At 38.2% G+C, this 17,830-nt stretch overlaps 4 protein-coding genes across 4 annotated transcripts; 3 read left to right on the top strand and 1 right to left on the bottom strand.

Annotated features, from left to right (window-relative positions):
- Positions 1–31: 31 nt before the first annotated feature.
- On the top strand, positions 32–1,363 carry LOC101305467. The gene is made up of 3 exons (XM_004299231.1): positions 32–487; positions 568–656; positions 761–1,363. The coding sequence occupies exons 1-3, from the start codon at positions 52–54 to the stop codon at positions 1,064–1,066; spliced, it is 831 nt and encodes a 276-aa protein (XP_004299279.1). The 5' UTR covers positions 32–51; the 3' UTR covers positions 1,067–1,363.
- On the bottom strand, positions 1,355–3,919 carry LOC101305172 (ADP,ATP carrier protein ER-ANT1-like). Its single transcript, XM_004299230.1, has 3 exons — positions 3,309–3,919; positions 2,246–2,617; positions 1,355–2,150 (listed from the first exon to the last, which is right to left on the bottom strand). Exons 1-3 carry the CDS (start codon positions 3,564–3,566, stop codon positions 1,839–1,841), a joined length of 942 nt encoding a protein of 313 aa, XP_004299278.1. The 5' UTR covers positions 3,567–3,919; the 3' UTR covers positions 1,355–1,838.
- A 2,673-nt stretch (positions 3,920–6,592) lies between these two features.
- LOC101294952 (glutamate receptor 2.7-like) lies at positions 6,593–10,141 on the top strand. The gene is made up of 5 exons (XM_004301052.1): positions 6,593–6,845; positions 7,180–8,528; positions 8,688–9,000; positions 9,102–9,508; positions 9,613–10,141. Exons 1-5 carry the CDS (start codon positions 6,593–6,595, stop codon positions 10,123–10,125), a joined length of 2,835 nt encoding a protein of 944 aa, XP_004301100.1. The 3' UTR covers positions 10,126–10,141.
- Positions 10,142–11,759: 1,618 nt separating this feature from the next.
- On the top strand, positions 11,760–15,266 carry LOC101304868 (probable galacturonosyltransferase 11-like). The gene is made up of 2 exons (XM_004299229.1): positions 11,760–12,331; positions 13,440–15,266. The coding sequence occupies exons 1-2, from the start codon at positions 12,176–12,178 to the stop codon at positions 14,892–14,894; spliced, it is 1,611 nt and encodes a 536-aa protein (XP_004299277.1). The 5' UTR covers positions 11,760–12,175; the 3' UTR covers positions 14,895–15,266.
- Positions 15,267–17,830: the final 2,564 nt, after the last annotated feature.

Here is a 17,830-nt window from a genome sequence, read left to right as displayed (position 1 = left end):
AAACAATTTGTGCATGGAATCAATTACATGCTTGGAAATTAAAACAAATGTATGCATACTAGACTAAATTATTCCATTCCTCGTATATATATAACAGACCAAGTTAGAACTAAGCTTCCAACCAGAACCAAAATCATCATAATCATAATGAGTAGGAGATATGCAAGACTGTGTGTTGGCCGAGGCGTGTTTTGTTTTCCGGTCCATTCCCCGACTCTGGGATCAAAATCGAAACCCAAACCCGCCTCTAGAAGCATTAGACGTTCCTCCTCCTATTCCATCAAAACAGATCAGTTTCTGAGCAATAGCAGTGATGATTTTGGTGAAGAAATCAGAGTCAAAAATGGGGATGAGATGGGGAACAAGATAATGGTGGTTGTGGATTCGAGCCTTGAAGCCAAAGGAGCTCTTGAATGGGCACTGTCCCACACTGTTCAAACTCAGGACACCATTGTGCTTCTTCATGTAGCTCAGCCCTGCAAACAAGGTTAGACTCAACACAATGACCATGTTCTTTATTGATTAGTTCGTAATTAAGGTTCTTGTTAACCAACATTGGTTTTGCAGGTGCAGACCCAAATGCGAAGAAGCTTAACTTAAGAGCTTTTGAGGTTCTTCACTCTATGAAAAAAGAATGTCAAAGGAGGAGGCCTGGGGTAAGTGCATGACATCACATTGCTTTGTCTTTTTTTTTTTTTTTTTAGATGTGAAAAGAGTCCAAAATGAAATGGAGGTTTGTATTGACTATTGAGTTGTATAGGTGGAAGTTGAGGTAGCATTGCTTGAAGGGAAGGAAAGAGGTGCAATAATTGTGGAAGAAGCAAAGAAACAAAAGGTGTCTCTACTTGTTCTTGGGCAAAGAAGAGAGAGGTCAATGTGGTGGGAGCTAATCAAGAGGTGCTGGACAAGTAGGCGAAGGAGAAGAACATCCGGAGGCGGTGAGGTTGTGGAATACTGCATACAAAATGCCGGATGCATGACGATTGCGGTCAGGAGAAAGAGCAGAAGACTTGGAGGGTACTTGATCACCACCAAGCTTCACAAGAACTTCTGGCTTCTGGCTTAAGTTAGTTTCCTTCAGATTACTCTTTTAGATAATGGATGTGAGTGCTGTGCTTGAATAACGATGGATGTCAATGAAACCCTTGTACTTTGAACTTCATGCAGTGTATGATTTTCTATGCAGCTTCAGACTTCTGAGTATTGAATTGGTACATTGCAGAGACAAAGTGCAACTGAAAATTAGTGTACAACTAGGCATGCCATAGTCGAAGATTTGAAGAATCATCTAAAGCGTGTAAAGATAATGCATCGTGATTAGATTAATCACAGAGATTAAGAAATCCAGTTGACTTTGTATTGCATGCTGGCATTAACCATCACTTGTAGCAAGTCACTCACCTAACCCTCACTGGGTTGGGAATTTTCTGAAGCAAAATCATATTCTCAGTACATCTTGCATATTCCATCCTCACTCAGGAGTACAGTGAGGACTATAAATCAGCTATGAAGATATAATTCAAATACAAAACATTGAATAATTGAATATACTCGGTCAACTGTACAAAGAATATATCAGTAAGCCTTTAGACATTCCAGGAAGAAGCAGTGCCAATTGGTGAACAACCTTTCTTAGTCATGCAGGTTCAATTATTTTCGTATTTCCTTTTCTTTCGTTCTCAATAGAAGAGGTAACCTGGTATACACATCTCATGATCAGGCATCCACTTCAAAACTCTGTTGTGGCTCAAGAGTAATTGTGTCTGTACTCTGTACCCCGACGTTTGCTTCACTTGAATATTCTTTATCGTGCCCTAAAATATGCCAGGTCCGTATTATCACTTCACAACTCTTTGATTTGGCTCATCAGAATAACCGTGTTTGTATGCAAGTCGTTGCAGCTGATCATATCCTGCTAGTACCCCAGCCCCAGCAACCCCTACAAGCATATTTGCAGTAACTCCTCGGAATAGTGTTGTGAAACCCTCAAGGTATACAATCTCCCGAAATGCATGTAAGCCATTGCGATACTTTGTGCTGTGTCCTGAGGTTAGCATCATTCTCCTCCGAAGAGTATCAAATGGATAGGCACAGATCCCAGAGACTGTTGTGACACTCCAACCAAGAAAGAAACTAGCAAAAAAATTTCCCTGTTGAAATTCAAATAATTCATGGAAAGCATGAGAACCAAGAAAGGTTAGACTAACAGGAAGCTTTTTTTTTTTTTTTCAATGGAGATGTTTACCTCTAAAGGTCCAACCAAAACAATAGGCTTCAAGGTGTCATAAATCCCAAAGTACATGCCTCGGTACAGAGTAATTCCAATGATGGAAACCCCAAACCCTCGATAGAGACCCACCAATCCATCACTTGACAAAGTTTTGCGGTAAACATCTACAATCCCTCTGAATTGTTGTCGACCATTAACTCCGCCCTGCCTTGCATCAGTGCCTAGCCGTGTACGTGCATAATCCAGATGATATAGAAATAATGAAGTTGTTGCTCCAGCAGCACTTCCTGAAGCCACATTTCCAGCAAACCACTTTATGTATCCATCTTTCTCTTTTGAGCGGCCAAAAATGCTTTTGAAGTAACCTTTAAATGCAAAGTTGAAAGCCTACATATATTCCAAACTATGTTTGGTGATAACAATTGGTAGGACAGAAAAGTAAAATCCAACATTTCATACATTTAACCAAACAGAGCATGGTAACAAGTGCTTAGTTTTAAGAGTAGATGCAGGATTTTAAAAGCTCCACTCGCATGTGATGCCAAGAAGTAATGTGATTAAGAAGACTAGAAGACTAGATGATTTCTCTATGATATATGGTGATCCAAATCATAACGAATTATAGGACTTTGAAATCCAGAACATAATCATGCTTTGCAAACCCATAAGACAAAGAAGTTCCATAATACATATTTACAAGAAAAATTTAAGGTCATTGGAAAACTGAAATACACAAGCACTTGAACATGGAGATTCAAATGAATTCCAAAAATTGATGAGTAATTCCAGTTATTACATCTTCTCTTGAACTATATTCTGATGCTGCATCAACCATACTTGATGCTTGTAATAGATAAAACAATTTGACAAGCGAAAAGGAGTCTAGAAAATTGAGATACACTCTGCACATTTTCTTGTAGAAAGTAAAACAAACAAATACAAAACAGAGAAAGTGCAAGAAGAGCATGTGGTAGTATGACATTACAGCAGGCTAACAATGAGTCACTAGAGCATATCCAGCTCAAATATTGTATGAGAAACATGAATTCATCAAAGGAAAAGAAGGGAAATAAGGTACCTGAGTAGGAAAATATCGAATAACATTGGCCTGGTTCCCTCTCCAAAAGGCCAACATGCCTTCTTCCTTAAAAACCCTCCTAAAGCCATCACCAACACCCTTATAAGGTCTATTGAGTTGTCCTCTCTTTATCATCTCCCCTTGATTTTGCAACAAAAGCTTTACTCTTTCAATAGGTGCTGCTGCGGTCTTCGCTACCAATGCAGCCATTCCTCCCATTACAAAATCCGCAGAAAACTTTTCAGATTGTTTCCCCATTGCGAAGCACCTCTATCTCTCTTGCTCTATTTGGCCACCCTAAAGAATCCAAACAAAGCAGAAACGCTATTCAAATTGTCCAATTGGTGATTAGAATGAGAAAGTTTATATCTTTGCCCAGTTCAGTTAGTGCCCTTCTCGAGGTTCCTCACCGCCAACATGTTATCTCAATCAAACGGATGCAAAGTTTCAGATTTTAATATGAAGTGATCCAAATGAGCAGGTCATATGTGAAAAGCTGAATAACGGTGTTTAAGGAACACAATCAGAGCTCATTACAGAATCAAAACAGATTCAAAGAAGCAACCATTTAATTCTTAAATGCCATGAAAGCTACAACCCAGAAAACAGAATCCAAACACCAAAAAGAACATCCAATCATATTCCATTTGAGTGAATGAACAGCATAAAGAAATGAACTTTATGAAACATAAGTGAGATGGGTTTACAGGATAGGATTACATACCTTCAAATATAGTACGAGGTTGAAGTAAGATTCAGTATCGACTGGAAAAGAAGGAGAGAGATGGGAGTGGGTGGTATTTCTGCCGCGGAGAATGGGGTTACTCTCCCACCACCAGAAATAGCACACTTTTGGATTTTCAATTGACAAGGATTTTAAATAGGTCGAATAATTGAATCGCACTTGGGTACAGACAAGGAAAGAAAAAGATTCGAAATTTTGATTCCCAGAAATACTATCCTGGAGATAGAGTTGTTTGCAGACAAAAACGGCAACCCCCTCCATTTTGGCAAATGCGCGAATGGAGACTATTCCAAGGACTAAAATATCGTGGATATCCTCAATTTTTTTTCTCGAAATTTCTGTTTATTTATTAACATCAATATTAATTTGATATTCATATTTAGTATTTTTTATAGAATATATAATTTTTATAATTTCAATTAATATTTGATATTTTCTCGATATATCCATCACAATTTAATTCTTTCGATCCATCGATATTTCCACAATTATTAATATTTTAATCATTAGGAGCGACACATCGTCCTCCGCTGATTTCCCCAAATCCGAAGCACTTGTGCCATTTGCTAGAGCGACAATGACAACAAATCTTGCAATAATAGTGTTGATGGATGACATGATAAAGGAGAGGAAAGGATTTGTTGTAGTAACGACTATGGCTAGGTTTGAGAGGATTGCTCTCACTGTTAGGGTTTGATGGCGAGAGGGTTTATTTCCATGTCCATAAATAAGATTATCGTGTCTCTGACATTTTTTTTTTATTGAAATCAACTGCTTTTCTCAAAAGCTTTATAAGCCATAGACTAGAAATCAAGTCATAACGATACCTCCTCTATAGTTACCAAATACAAATTGAGATTTAACTCTTATTAGCATCGGCGAGGTTTGAATCTGGGTATAAGGATTTCACATCTAAACTCTTACCAACTCGACCGCATGTGGTGATAATGTAGTTAAGTTTGAGTTTATGAAGTCTACGATATCATCAATTTCTTGTCTAAACGTAAACTGAGCACTAAAAGCCAAATTTATTTATAGAAATTCATTAATAATGTGGTTGTGTCTTATACGCTCCCTCGTAAAGGTATACATGTAATATAAAAACATACGATTGCCTGAAATTGTTCCAATAGAAAGTACCTGGAAATCAGATCCATCTGTTCTGTAATATATCCCTTCATCTCTGAAAATTTTCGGTCATCATATCCCTGACTTGGTTGTCTTCTTTGCATTTGCGTTATCTCTAGCTCACTTGCTTACTTAAGTTTATACCATCGGTTCTTTATGCCTAGTTGTTTGTTGATTTTAACATTAGTCAACTAATATTCTGGTCGGGGATGCTCCGTCATTCAACTCAACTCAAAAGTCCAAAAGGAATTATCAAGAATTTGCTTAGAAATTTCCACTTGGGCAGCAAGGCCGGCTAAAGTGCAGTGTACGTACCTATTGATGATTGAATTTATATTCAGCAATAAAAGAGTCCAATTGACAATTGATCTTCTCCACAATCAAATAAATTCAATCTGCTCTGTATATACGTTGGTAAGTTGGTCACAATTTTTGAATGCAAAAAAAAAAAAAAACAAGCAATTTTTTTTAATGAAGAAAATGTTATGAGGCGAACTATTCTTTCGCCTTTTAAAAATATTTTTTGTGTACCGGGCCTTAAATTCCTCAGGACGTCCAGTACCGTTTGGTCTACTGGCATAAGTCTCTCATTTTTAAGTGGGAGGTCGTGAGTTCGACTCACAACAGACTCGTTGATTGTAGTATCTGAGTAGTTTAAATAATCCCAAAAAAAAAAAATTCCCTCAGCACCGACCATGTTCGGCAGCAATCGGTGTTTAGATAATCAACTTCTAATGCAAAACCCTAATCTTAAGTTTTGAAACTTCTTAATCTTTACTTAAATTAAGCACCATTATTGTAGAAGGGGGATCTTTCCAGACTCCAGACTTTTGGATAATTGACTTCTAATGCAAAACCCTTGATATGAATATGGCTTTATTTGTTTCTCCAATCCCGTTCATTCTTTGTATCAATATTGTTTGGAGGGTCAACTCCAGTTTTAAATCCAATGTCAAACTATCGTTTCAGTGATCACAAGTTGGCAAATGAAAATTAATTAAATTCCAAGTTGATCGGCATGCTTGTACTTCAATCCATCATCACCGGATCGGAGAGGTACAGAAGAATGAACTATATAAACATACTCAGGACTCTACCAGACTACCACCAAACACTGAAACACACACAGATGGTACATCAAGCAATCTATAAATCTATATGTGTGCCTATCAACTATCTAGCTGGTATTTATTAAGTCTTACATACACGTTGTAGAAGCAATAGTATACAAGTATGACTTGTTACTGATGAAATTACATAGAATTTCAGACGATGCTTTTATAACTAGTTAAAGGACTACTATATTTGATTGAATGTTTTAGACGATTGGGACATAACCCAATAGCCAGGATCCTATTCCTCCTATAAATAGATGCAGCATGAACTCCAGTATCCAAATCTAATTCAAACAATGAAGATTGCTACCATTTGCTCTGTCTTCTTACTTTTCTTATTCCGTACTGTTGACAGTAGCTTGGCTATGAATACAGTTAATTTCAGTGTTGGTGTGGTTCTTGACTTTGACACGGGGTTTGGAAAGATGGGTTTGAGCTGCATCAACATGGCCCTCTCAGACTGGTATGCTTCACATCCGAATTACAATACGAGGCTGCTGGTGCACCAAAGGAACTCCCCCACTGACGTTGTTCTTTCAGCTGCTGCAGGTAATTAGTTCCATCTTTTACAAGCTAGTTTTTCCTTTTGATCATGTTAGCTAGAGTTTCTAATTTCTCTACTTCTCCCGGCCTGTTGTATATATTTTTCTCTTCAAAGTACGTATATATATTCGATCATTAGCTGTTCCTAGCTGTATAATTTGTTCCCAATAAGATATGACATTACAATACGTTGTTACTTGTGTTGTAAGTAACAACCTTGTTTTTCATAATGCAATTTTGAATGCATCAATTTTCGTTCTGCCTAGCACGTACTGTAGTGATATATTACTAATTATAATCTTCCGGTGGGATCTATAACATTAAACGTATATCATTACAGCTCTTGAACTGATAAAGAATGTTGAAGTGCAAGCCATCATTGGGCCTTCAACATCAATGCAAGCAAACTTCATGATCAACCTAGGAGACAAAGCTCATGTCCCCATAATCTCATTTTCAGCAACAAGTCCTTCACTAACTTCAATCCGGAGCCCATATTTCTTTCGAGCTGCACAAAATGACTCATCTCAGGTGAAAGCCATAAGTGATATCATTCAAGCCTTCGGTTGGAGACAAGTAGTTCCCATCTACGTCGACAATGAGTTTGGAGAAGGAGTGATCCCTTACCTCTCCGATGCTCTACAAGAGATTGATGTTCGAATCCCTTATCGGAGTGTTATATCCCCGACTGCGACAGATGATCAAATTGAAGCTGAGCTTTACAAGTTGGTGACAATGCAAACAAGGGTCTTCATTGTCCACATGCTTCCTTCACTAGGCTCTCGAATTTTTAAGAAAGCAAGAGAGATTGGGATGATGGATAAAAGCTATGTTTGGATACTGACCAATGCAATTTCAAACGAGTTGAGTTGGTTTAATTCATCTTTTCACATGGAAAACATGCAAGGGGTGTTGGGATTGAAGACTCATATCCCAAATAAGAAAAAGCTTGAGGCTTTCAGAGTAAGATGGAAAAGGAAATTCCAACAAGACAATCCAAATGATGTTGATGTGAATTTGGATGTGTTTGGATTGTGGGCTTATGATGCTGCCAAGGCACTGGCCATAACAGTGGAGAAGCTTGGGAATACTAAAAACTTCACATACCAAAAGATGAATATTTCTGGTAGCTCCAATGATTTAGAGAGATTCGATGTCTCTCAGATTGGTCCTCAACTTGTTCAAGCGTTGCTAGGTACAAGTTTCCAAGGGCTTTCAGGGGACTTTAGTTTTGTTAATGGGCAACTTCCATCTTCAACTCTTGAGATTGTGAATGTGATTGGAAATGGAGAAAATGTGGTTGGATTTTGGACACCAGAAAACGGACTAGTGAGAAACTTGCATTCCACAAAGAGCATAAGCAGATCTCCTGCTTCTAATACTAGCATCGGAACGATTATATGGCCCGGAGACACCTCCTCTGCTCCAAAAGGTTGGCAGATTCCTACTAATGGGAAAAAGTTGAAGATTCTAGTTCCACTTAAAGACGGGTTTAACGAGTTTGTGAATGTGACATACGATCCTAGCACTAACAAAACCAACGTCATGGGTGGATACTGCTTAGAAGTCTTTGAAGCTGTAATACAAGCATTACCTTATGATATCTCTTATGAGTTGTATGCTTATGCAAAGCCTGATGGTGAAGCTGCTGGTAATTACAATGACTTGGTCAACCAAGTGTTCTTAGGGGTAATGTTCTTATTCTGAGCTCTTGATATTTTTTTCACTTTCGTCTTTTGATTTTTTTTTTTTATATATATTTTGGGTGCTCTAACAGTGTTTGGGATAAATTGGTCTAGAAAATTATTGGAATTTCTCACTGAAATTGATGCTTGTTGTACTTGATAGAACTATGATGCTGCGGTGGGAGATATAACAATAACAGCAAACAGGTCCTTGTATGTGGACTTCACATTGCCATACACAGAATCCGGGGTATCCATGCTGGTGCCTATTAAGGACAAAAGAAGTAAGAATGCTTGGGTGTTCTTGGAGCCATTGACTTGGGATCTTTGGTTAACAACTGGATGCTTCTTCATATTCATTGGCTTTGTGGTCTGGGTTCTTGAACACCGGATAAACGAGGATTTTCGAGGACCTTTGCGATACCAAGTTGGCACGAGTTTCTGGTTCGCTTTCTCAACCATGGTGTTCGCACACAGTAAGTTCTTTCATCTAATCTACCTATACATTTTGATCAATACTTTGTATACACATTAATTGAATACATGCATGCTCTCCATATGATCTTTGTTAATTTAGGGGAGCGAGTGGTTAGCAACTTGGCTAGATTCGTAGTTGTCATATGGTGCGTGGTAGTGCTCATATTGACACAGAGCTACACTGCAAGTTTAACATCGATGTTAACAGTTCAGCAGCTCCAACCAACTGTTAGCGATGTAAACTTGCTTCTGAAAAATGGAGACAATGTTGGCTTTCAGGAAGGGTCTTTTGTTTACGGCATTTTAAGGCAACTAGGTTTCCGGGATGAGAAGCTTAAGACCTATAATTCCACAGATGACTTGCATCGACTTTTTAAAGTTGGGAGTACAAATGATGGTATAAGTGCTGCTTTTGATGAAACACCATACATCAAGGTTTTCATTGCAAGTTATTGCTGGAAATACACAATGCTTGATCCAACGTTTAAGGCAGATGGTTTCGGCTTTGTAAGTTACTTGTTTTCTCTCCTACTCTCTTATACATACAACTGATGCAAGTAAATATATATATGTTCAGGTTCATTCATTCCTAGTTCTTGTTTGATTTCTAGGTCTTCCCAAAAGATTCACCTCTGGCTCGTGATGTTTCGAGAGCAATCTTGAATGTAAATGAGGGAGGGCAGGCGAAAAAGATCGAGGACAGATGGTTCAACAGACACCCGAGTTGTCCAGACCCAAATAGCAAGGTCACTTCCAACAGTCTTGGCCTTGAAAGCTTTTGGGGTCTCTTCCTCATTGCTGGAGTAGCTTCGTTTCTAGCTCTGCTCATATTTGCTTGCACATTCTTGTATGAACATAAGGACATGTTAATCAGCTCGGATTCAGATGATTCATCATGGAAAAAACTTCGCGACTTATTTAAACAATACGACCTAAGAGACCACAACAGCCACACTTTTAGGCGTGAAAGTCAGAGCCAAATTGGAGCAGAGAGTATTAGGCAGAGTCCGAGGAGCACACCTAATACTGAACATGGTCAATCACCTAGAGAGATTGAACCTCAACAATTTGGAGAGATTGAACTAGCTATTGAGCTTGATCAGAGACCAAGAGGAAATCAGTAGATTTGACCAAGAACTGACAAAGTTTCTTGCATAGTGACCATATCAGATCATGTACTAGTCTACCATTTGGTCGTAAGGTTGATTATCTTTATGTTACAGATTTCATTCTCTGTTGGCATAGACGTCGGTGGAAACCCAATAGTTTTTATATAGGCCACAAGGTAGGGTGTGCTTTACTCATGTAGGCAGTTGGAGACTGATTTGGATGCAATAACTGTGGCACAGTTACAGACACCCTCCTACCCTACTCTGCTCTCAACATTCAACACTGCCGATTACATGCAAATTCCACCTTAGAATGTAGATTCATGGCACTCACTAGCAAGAGTAGCTGGCTAGCTTGTACACTCATTTATTACACAAAAATTTAACTTATTGTTATATTACTTATCGTTTCGATGTGTCGAATCGATGAATTCAATTCGCTTATAAATTTTGACAGTAAACTAAGGGGGTGTATTGTATTTGGATTTATACTGACTTATTTTAATCAACTGACTTTTTGAAAAGTGTACAGACTCTTTGAAAAGTTCATAGACTTTCACTAATTTCTTAAAACTATCGATTTTTAATCACAGACTTTCACTGATTTATGAAATCTACAGATTTCATATGAATAACTTCTGTAGATTTCTCAATACTTACATAGTTACAAGAAAAGAAAGAAAAAAATAAAGAAAAAAATAAAGATACAATGACAAACACATAATAACACCGATTATAAGTTTAGTGCTCATCTATCTAATTTCGATGCATACAGTTGTAATATTTGATTGAAATACATAAAGATAGGTAACGAAAAAGATTATATTAACTTAACAACACGCATACTTGTACGTAAACTAAAGACACATTTTCTAAAGTGGGACATTAGATGTTCACAAGTTTAATTCATGTACGCAAATATAAAATATATGATTATGTGGTTCTAATATCAAGAGTTAGTAGATAATATTTAAATTATCAAGGGTTCCAAACATTACAATTGAAAGACAACAAAATGTTAACAGTTAAAAAACATTGAAAAGAATAGGTAGAATAGCGTTGATAGCACAAAATATTAATAAAAAAAAAAAAAAAGATGATGTATCGTAGGATCAACCTATTCACATGTAAAGATTAGAGTTTGGTGTGTGTATTAGAGTTTGGTGGATGGAAAAATATTAGAGTTTGGTGTGTGTAATTTACACTACAAAGTCTATAATTATCCATGAGTTATTATCCATGAGTTATTAATTCCATAAGTATGAATGATATTTTGAATACATTTGAACTTCTATTTATTTTAAAAAGTCTTAATTGAATACCCCTAAACTTTGGTGGAATTCATAATGATTTTTTAAAATCTAGTTGAATACACCCAGACTTTGATTGATTTTTAAAAATCTGTATTGAATACACCTAAACTTTCAAATTTCATAGACTTCTTTAAAACTTCCACTAATTTCATATACAATACATTCTCCTGAATTCGACATTTATACAAAAAGGCTAATTGTTTTTATTAGCTAAATAAATGTGTGTGTATTTTATATTTTGATGGCAGGAGTTTTTGGCAAGTAACATAAACTAAAATGGACATAAACATAATTATAGGTGTTTATATAGGGGGTATCATACCTCAATCATCACATGGTGTCATGTGTGATATGGGCCTTTCTTTTCCTTAATGCCTCTGTGAGACTGTGACTGTGTTTCCCTCCCCAAAAACAGACCAGACCAGACCATCTGGATTCAGCAAAAGCTCTCTCCTCTTCTCATCTCTCTGCTACTCTCCTCTTCAGCTAAACACTCCTGATTTTGTCTTGCTTTAATTCTCTGATTGATTCAAAAGCTGCCCAGAACAGAGTTAGAGACAAAGTTGTGACCTTTAACGCATTCACAAGTAGGCCTTAGTGTTGGTTTTCGTCACTTTTGATTATCGGAGACAAAATTGGTCTGTGGCCAAGTGAGGTTGACATGGTTAAAGGTGGAGTCTTGATGGGTTTATGATCGAATCTGGGTCATGGGCCGCTGCGGATTCGTGATTTGGTGGTGAGATTAGTCCAAGATGCGGCGGCGGGCGGCCGAGTATCGGCGCCCGGTTCGAAGCAGGAGGTTTTCGTATTGGATCTGGGCTCTGTTTGGACTCTTCTCCATTGCTGGTCTTGTTCTGTTTGTGTTGCACCATAACCAGAATGAAGATCGGGTCGAACAGCCCGTATTGGTATGATTGAAACTACTCAGCTCCCCTTTTTAAATGTGTTTCTTGATTCAGTTGATCATGATTTAGCATTAGATCCTATGCCATGTTTGTTTGAGAGTTTTGATGCTCTGTTTCGATGAAATTTTGGGTTTGTGTTGTTAAGTTTTGGCATTTTGTTTTCTATTGAGCACTTGAATTTTCTGTTGAAGGGTTTTGAACATTCTGATTGGGATCACTAGTTGGTCCACTGATTGAACTGTTATTGGATTTACGTGCTTAAGTTATAGATATGATCTTATTGAGTTATGGTGGGAACTATGAATAATGTATCTTGATTGAGAACCAGCATTATGGATGTATTAGTGGTTAGTTATATTATGAATTGACTAGTAGACAACAAACTTGCAACTCTGAGCTCCGTGGAGTTTGGATTCTCAACTTCTCAATATATGAATGCGTAGAAGTGTGCTGCTGTTTACTGGTAGTTGGGATTTAAGTTGGAGTTCTTGTTAGTTGATAAGTTTATCTATTGTGATCTATCAAGAAATTCCTTGTCCTGTGCCCCCTTAATAGATTGAACATTTGAGTCTTATAGGGTATAAAACATACAAGAAGGTGCCGACGTTTAGAGTTCTGCCGAAATTTGTCCTGATACTGGAATAAATTAGCAATCGATGTCGATTGCTCCCATTGTACGCTCGTAATGTGCATCTGAGGGAGAACATAAAGGTGTGAATGTCATGATTCTAGAATATGACCTTGTCAACAATCAGACATGATTCACCTGAAACTGTGACTTTCTTCTGATTGTGGCTCTGTTTCTTGTACTAGGAGTTCCTTTTAATAAGGGCATCTGAAATTTTCAGATTTTTGCAATGTTTTGTTGTTCTTATACACCTTGCGCTTAGACTTTTGTTGTTCATAGAGATTTCACTTAAATCTGCAGGATTATTTTGAATTGCCTAAATGTGCACATTGGCCTTGTTGCCTCCTCATATTTCTCTTTCTCTTCAGTATTTCCTTAACTTGATTGTAATTTCATTTTTTATAATTAACTTCCTGATATAGCTTGGAATACCCTAAGATTAATCATTTGATGTCTTAATTCGACGTGACCTCACTTTTTCAGGAGAATAATGAGAGATTTGAACAGGTTGCTCATGAGGGGTTAAATTTTACTGAAGATATATTGAGTGCTAGATCATTTTCCCGGCAGCTGGCTGAGCAAATGACACTTGCCAAAGCTTATGTTATTATTGCCAAAGAGCACAATAATCTTCATCTTGCTTGGGAACTTAGCACAAAGATCAGAAGTTGCCAACTTTTGCTTTCTAAAGCTGCCATGAGGGGGGAATCAGTCACATTAGAGGAAGCAGAGCCAATAATTAAAAGCCTATCATCTCTTATATTCAGGGCACAAGATGCACATTATGACATTGCAACCACAATAATGACAATGAAGTCTCATATTCAAGCCCTTGAAGAGCGTGCATATGCAGCAACAATCCAAAGCACTGTTTTTGGACAGCTAGCTGCTGAAGCATTACCCAAAAGCCTCCATTGCCTACATATTAAGCTCACAGCTGATTGGTTGAAAAAGGCTTCTATACAAGTACTTGCAGATGAGAAGAGGAACTCTCCCAGACTCATGGATAACAATCTCTACCATTTCTGCATATTTTCAGATAATGTGTTGGCTACTTCTGCTGTTGTGAACTCTACTGTCTCCAATGCTGACCATCCTAAACAGCTGGTCTTCCACATTGTCACCAATGGAGTCAATTATGGTACGATGCAGGCTTGGTTCCTGAGCAATGATTTCAAAGGATCCACCATAGAGGTGCAGAACGTTGAGGAGTTGTCTTGGTTTAATGCCTCTTATGCCCCTATCGTGAAACAGCTCCTTGATCCTGATTCACGGGCCTACTACTTTGGGGGATATCAAGATTTGAATGTTGATACAAAGTTGCGAAACCCTAAGCATCTATCTTTGCTCAATCACCTCCGATTTTACATCCCAGAGATCTATCCACAGCTGGAAAAGGTAGTTTTTCTTGATGATGATGTTGTCGTCCAGAAGGATCTGACCCCACTTTTCTCATTGGATTTGCATGGAAATGTGAATGGAGCAGTGGAAACTTGTCTGGAAGCATTTCATCGTTATTATAGGTATCTCAATTTCTCAAACACAATCATCAGCTCGAAGTTTGATCCACAGGCATGTGGATGGGCATTTGGTATGAATGTTTTTGATTTGATTGCTTGGAGGAAAGTAAATGCAACTGCACGGTACCATTACTGGCAGGAGCAGAATGCTGATGGGACTCTCTGGAAGTTGGGCACTCTTCCACCTGGGCTTCTTACTTTTTATGGTCTGACAGAACCACTTGATAGAAGATGGCATGTATTAGGACTGGGGTATGATCTGAATATTGACAACCGGTTGATTGAGAGTGCAGCAGTCATCCACTATAATGGTTACATGAAGCCATGGCTGAAGTTGGCCATTAGCAGATATAAGCCTCTTTGGGAGCGATATGTAAATCAAAGCCACCCATATCTCCAAGATTGCGTCACAAGTTAATATGTGCTACCTCTTGATTTGCCGGTAATTCATGCGATCTTCACCACTTTAAACTCCCAAAACAATGATGTGATCGCCGTATTGTAGAGTCAGAAGTAGAAAGTTTTTGACTTTATAGGCAGATTTTCGTTTTCATTTTCCCTTTGCATCAATAGTATTCTGAAAGAAAAGGAATTGCTTTTATACAATACAAAGTTTAAATGTACCAGGTGAAGAGTTGGGGGAGGTAGAGATTCATTTTTGCCGGATGGGGTTTTCTTTTTCCCTTCTGCAAGCTGTAGAATTATTTGTTCTCTAGCAAGTATTGTAATAATTTTTTCTTTTTCCCCTGAAGTTATTATGCAACTGAACAGTTATCCTAGTCATTAATTGAAAAAAGAAAAAACTTCAACCTTGGTTATGAATTTTCATTCTTGCAGTCAGTGGTAAAGTTTTACAAAATTGTCTTGCAAAAAAAACCAAGTTTTGTTACATCACAGGAAAACTTTATAACTTCAAACCAGCAGCTTCTAACTTCTGCTTTGTTAGATGGTTTTTTGAGTCCCCAACCTGGCCTTTTCTGAAGAAGATATCATTGTCGTCGTTAAATTTGAAGTCCCACTTTTGTTCACCTCCAAATGTCTTCCACAACACCTAGTTTCTCTTCTTCTAACGAAAATGGATAACGCATGAACTCTGCCAATTTCTTTACACATTCCTCTGTGTCCTTTCTCATATCCTCGTACCTCAAAAATAAGGTGTTATCTGAGTTTTCCTCGCTTGCTTCCCAATAACCAAGAACGTGATCCCAGAAGGGTCCTTCACAAAAATTTAAATGCCTCTTCTCTGTGTCTGCCCCATTGCTTGCAAAACTAACCCAGCTTCATCAGACACGGTTATCTTCTTAGAAGCAACCAGTATATCAATTTCACAATTTTGTAAGCAAAAGAAAATAACCAACAACTAAGAAGTAAGAACCAAAGAAAGAGTAGCCCCAGTAGTCTGAAGGATTTCAATTTTCAAGCTATGCATTACTCCCTCTTTTTAGAGTCATACAAGAGAATTTGGTACCGCTATGTTCCTCGACAACATTACCAGTTTTCCTCTTTTCCATTGATTCCTCCTACATCTTTTTCTCATGTTCCTTCAAATTGATCTTATAATGCAACCTCCAAAAATCACACCAAAACACCACAAGCAGTAGCTAGAAACCCAGATGGATTGAGATTATGAACATCATACAAAACAAATCAAACGCATCACTTAGGGGAGAGGGTTCTTACTCTCTAATACCATCCTTGTGGTGGGCGTCTGTGTTAGGCGCCTACATTGCTAAACGCCGTCCCACCCCCCCGCCCCCGCGGCTGTTCTCGTCGGTCGCCATTCATAAAAAATAATAATAATGATAATAATTTAAAAAATAAAGCGAATTGGGCTTTTAACGGGCTAGGCGGACACGAGACGCGTCTAGGTGGTCGGGGCCGTGGTGGGCTAAACGGACTGGGGGTTCACCATTTAAAAACACAAAAACGACGAGTCGTCTATAGTCCATTGTTCCACGTTTATTTTTTTGAGAACCATTGTTCAACGTTCCTTCATCGAAAAAAAACGTTCTGAGTGAGTCTTGTCTCATCTCTCTGGCGACGACGACGACGACGACAACGATCCAGACTCGGCCGGACACCAGCTGCTATATCTCCTAAGGTACATGTATCTATATATTCTGTTCACTCCAATTCATAATTCTGCTCAATCAAGCTTTGTTTCGATTCACTCCAATTCATGCTTTTCGATTCTAGCTAGTAGGGTTTATCTTAGGCCTCTGTGTATGAGTATGTCAGTACATCAGCTATAAATAAGACATGCTTAAAAGGTTATGAAGTTGTCATACTATTTGCGCATCATGATCATAGCATCAATATATATATATATACACACGATTTTTCTCAGTTGCGGACGTCCGCAACAAAGTTTTGGTGTTGATTTCCATTTTTACACCACTTTTCGATCTAATTTCCTCATCTCCACCGTCTAGTATCTAGATAATATTGTGTAGATCATCTCTGCAAAATTTCAGCCAATTTGGTAATCGTTAAGGCCCTCAAACTCGAAAAACAAATGAACGGACTGAATTCTGTCCGGTTCATGTTTATACCAGAAAACACAATTTTAAGGGCCTTAACGATCACCAAATTGGCTGAAATTTTGCAGAGATGATCTACACAATATTATCTAGATACTAGACGGTAGAGATGAGGAAATTCGATCGAAAAGTGGTGCAAAAATAGAAATCCGCACCAAAACCATTGGTGCGGACGTCCGCAGCCGAGAAGGGCTGTATATATATATATATATTTATACAGATTTTCTCAGGTGCGGATGTCTGCATTTATTCTTACGGTGCGGATTTCCATTTTACACTCGCTTTTCAATTAAATTTTCACATCTTCACTGTCTAGTATTTAGATACTAATGTATAGATCATCTCTGTAAAATTTCAGCCAATTTGGTTATCATTAAAGCACTCAAACTCAATTAAACAAATGGATGAACATAATTCTGTCGAACTTGAACCGTTCATGTTTATAACAGAAAAACGCAGTTTTGAGTGTCTTAATGATAACCAAATTGGCTGAAATTTTGCAGAGATGATCTGTACATTAATATCTAAATACTAGACGGTGGAGATGTGAAAATTCGATTGAAAAGTGAGTGTAAAGTAGAAATCCGCACCGTTAGAATAAATGCGGATGTCCGCAGCTGAGAAGGATTGTATATATATATATATAGAGGCCGGATATGAAGCGCACGTGCGTAAGTGCGCACGGAGCTCTGTTCGCCACCGTCCGGCTCCGACGATTGCGCGCCGCCACCCCAACGGACTCCAGCAGAGTCCAAGATCACTTTTCCTACCCGGCGAGTCCACCGAATTCCAGTTTTCCAGCGAGATCACCCAA

The sequence above is a fragment of the Fragaria vesca genome, linkage group LG5 (assembly GCF_000184155.1).
Source record: "Fragaria vesca subsp. vesca linkage group LG5, FraVesHawaii_1.0, whole genome shotgun sequence".
Lineage (NCBI taxonomy): Eukaryota > Viridiplantae > Streptophyta > Magnoliopsida > Rosales > Rosaceae > Fragaria > Fragaria vesca.
This window is presented reverse-complemented; position numbering and strand designations above follow the sequence as displayed.

What these genes read in the sequence shown, in the direction of transcription:
- LOC101305467 (XM_004299231.1), top strand. Translation starts at nt 52, where the DNA reads ATGCATACTAGACTAAATTATTCCATTCCTCGTATATATATAACAGAC. An exon ending in AGCTCAGCCCTGCAAACAAG is followed by an intron (nt 488 to 567) that starts GTTAGACTCAAC and finishes TTGGTTTTGCAG; the next exon opens with GTGCAGACCCAAATGCGAAG. An exon ending in GTCAAAGGAGGAGGCCTGGG is followed by an intron (nt 657 to 760) that starts GTAAGTGCATGA and finishes TGAGTTGTATAG; the next exon opens with GTGGAAGTTGAGGTAGCATT.
- LOC101305172 (XM_004299230.1), bottom strand. Translation starts at nt 3,566, where the DNA reads ATGGGGAAACAATCTGAAAAGTTTTCTGCGGATTTTGTAATGGGAGGA. An exon ending in TTCGATATTTTCCTACTCAG is followed by an intron (nt 2,618 to 3,308) that starts GTACCTTATTTC and finishes GAATATATGTAG; the next exon opens with GCTTTCAACTTTGCATTTAA. An exon ending in TTTTGGTTGGACCTTTAGAG is followed by an intron (nt 2,151 to 2,245) that starts GTAAACATCTCC and finishes GAATTTCAACAG; the next exon opens with GGAAATTTTTTTGCTAGTTT.
- LOC101294952 (XM_004301052.1), top strand. Translation starts at nt 6,593, where the DNA reads ATGAAGATTGCTACCATTTGCTCTGTCTTCTTACTTTTCTTATTCCGT. An exon ending in TCAACCAAGTGTTCTTAGGG is followed by an intron (nt 8,529 to 8,687) that starts GTAATGTTCTTA and finishes TGTACTTGATAG; the next exon opens with AACTATGATGCTGCGGTGGG. An exon ending in AACCATGGTGTTCGCACACA is followed by an intron (nt 9,001 to 9,101) that starts GTAAGTTCTTTC and finishes TTGTTAATTTAG; the next exon opens with GGGAGCGAGTGGTTAGCAAC.
- LOC101304868 (XM_004299229.1), top strand. Translation starts at nt 12,176, where the DNA reads ATGCGGCGGCGGGCGGCCGAGTATCGGCGCCCGGTTCGAAGCAGGAGG. An exon ending in GGGTCGAACAGCCCGTATTG is followed by an intron (nt 12,332 to 13,439) that starts GTATGATTGAAA and finishes TCACTTTTTCAG; the next exon opens with GAGAATAATGAGAGATTTGA.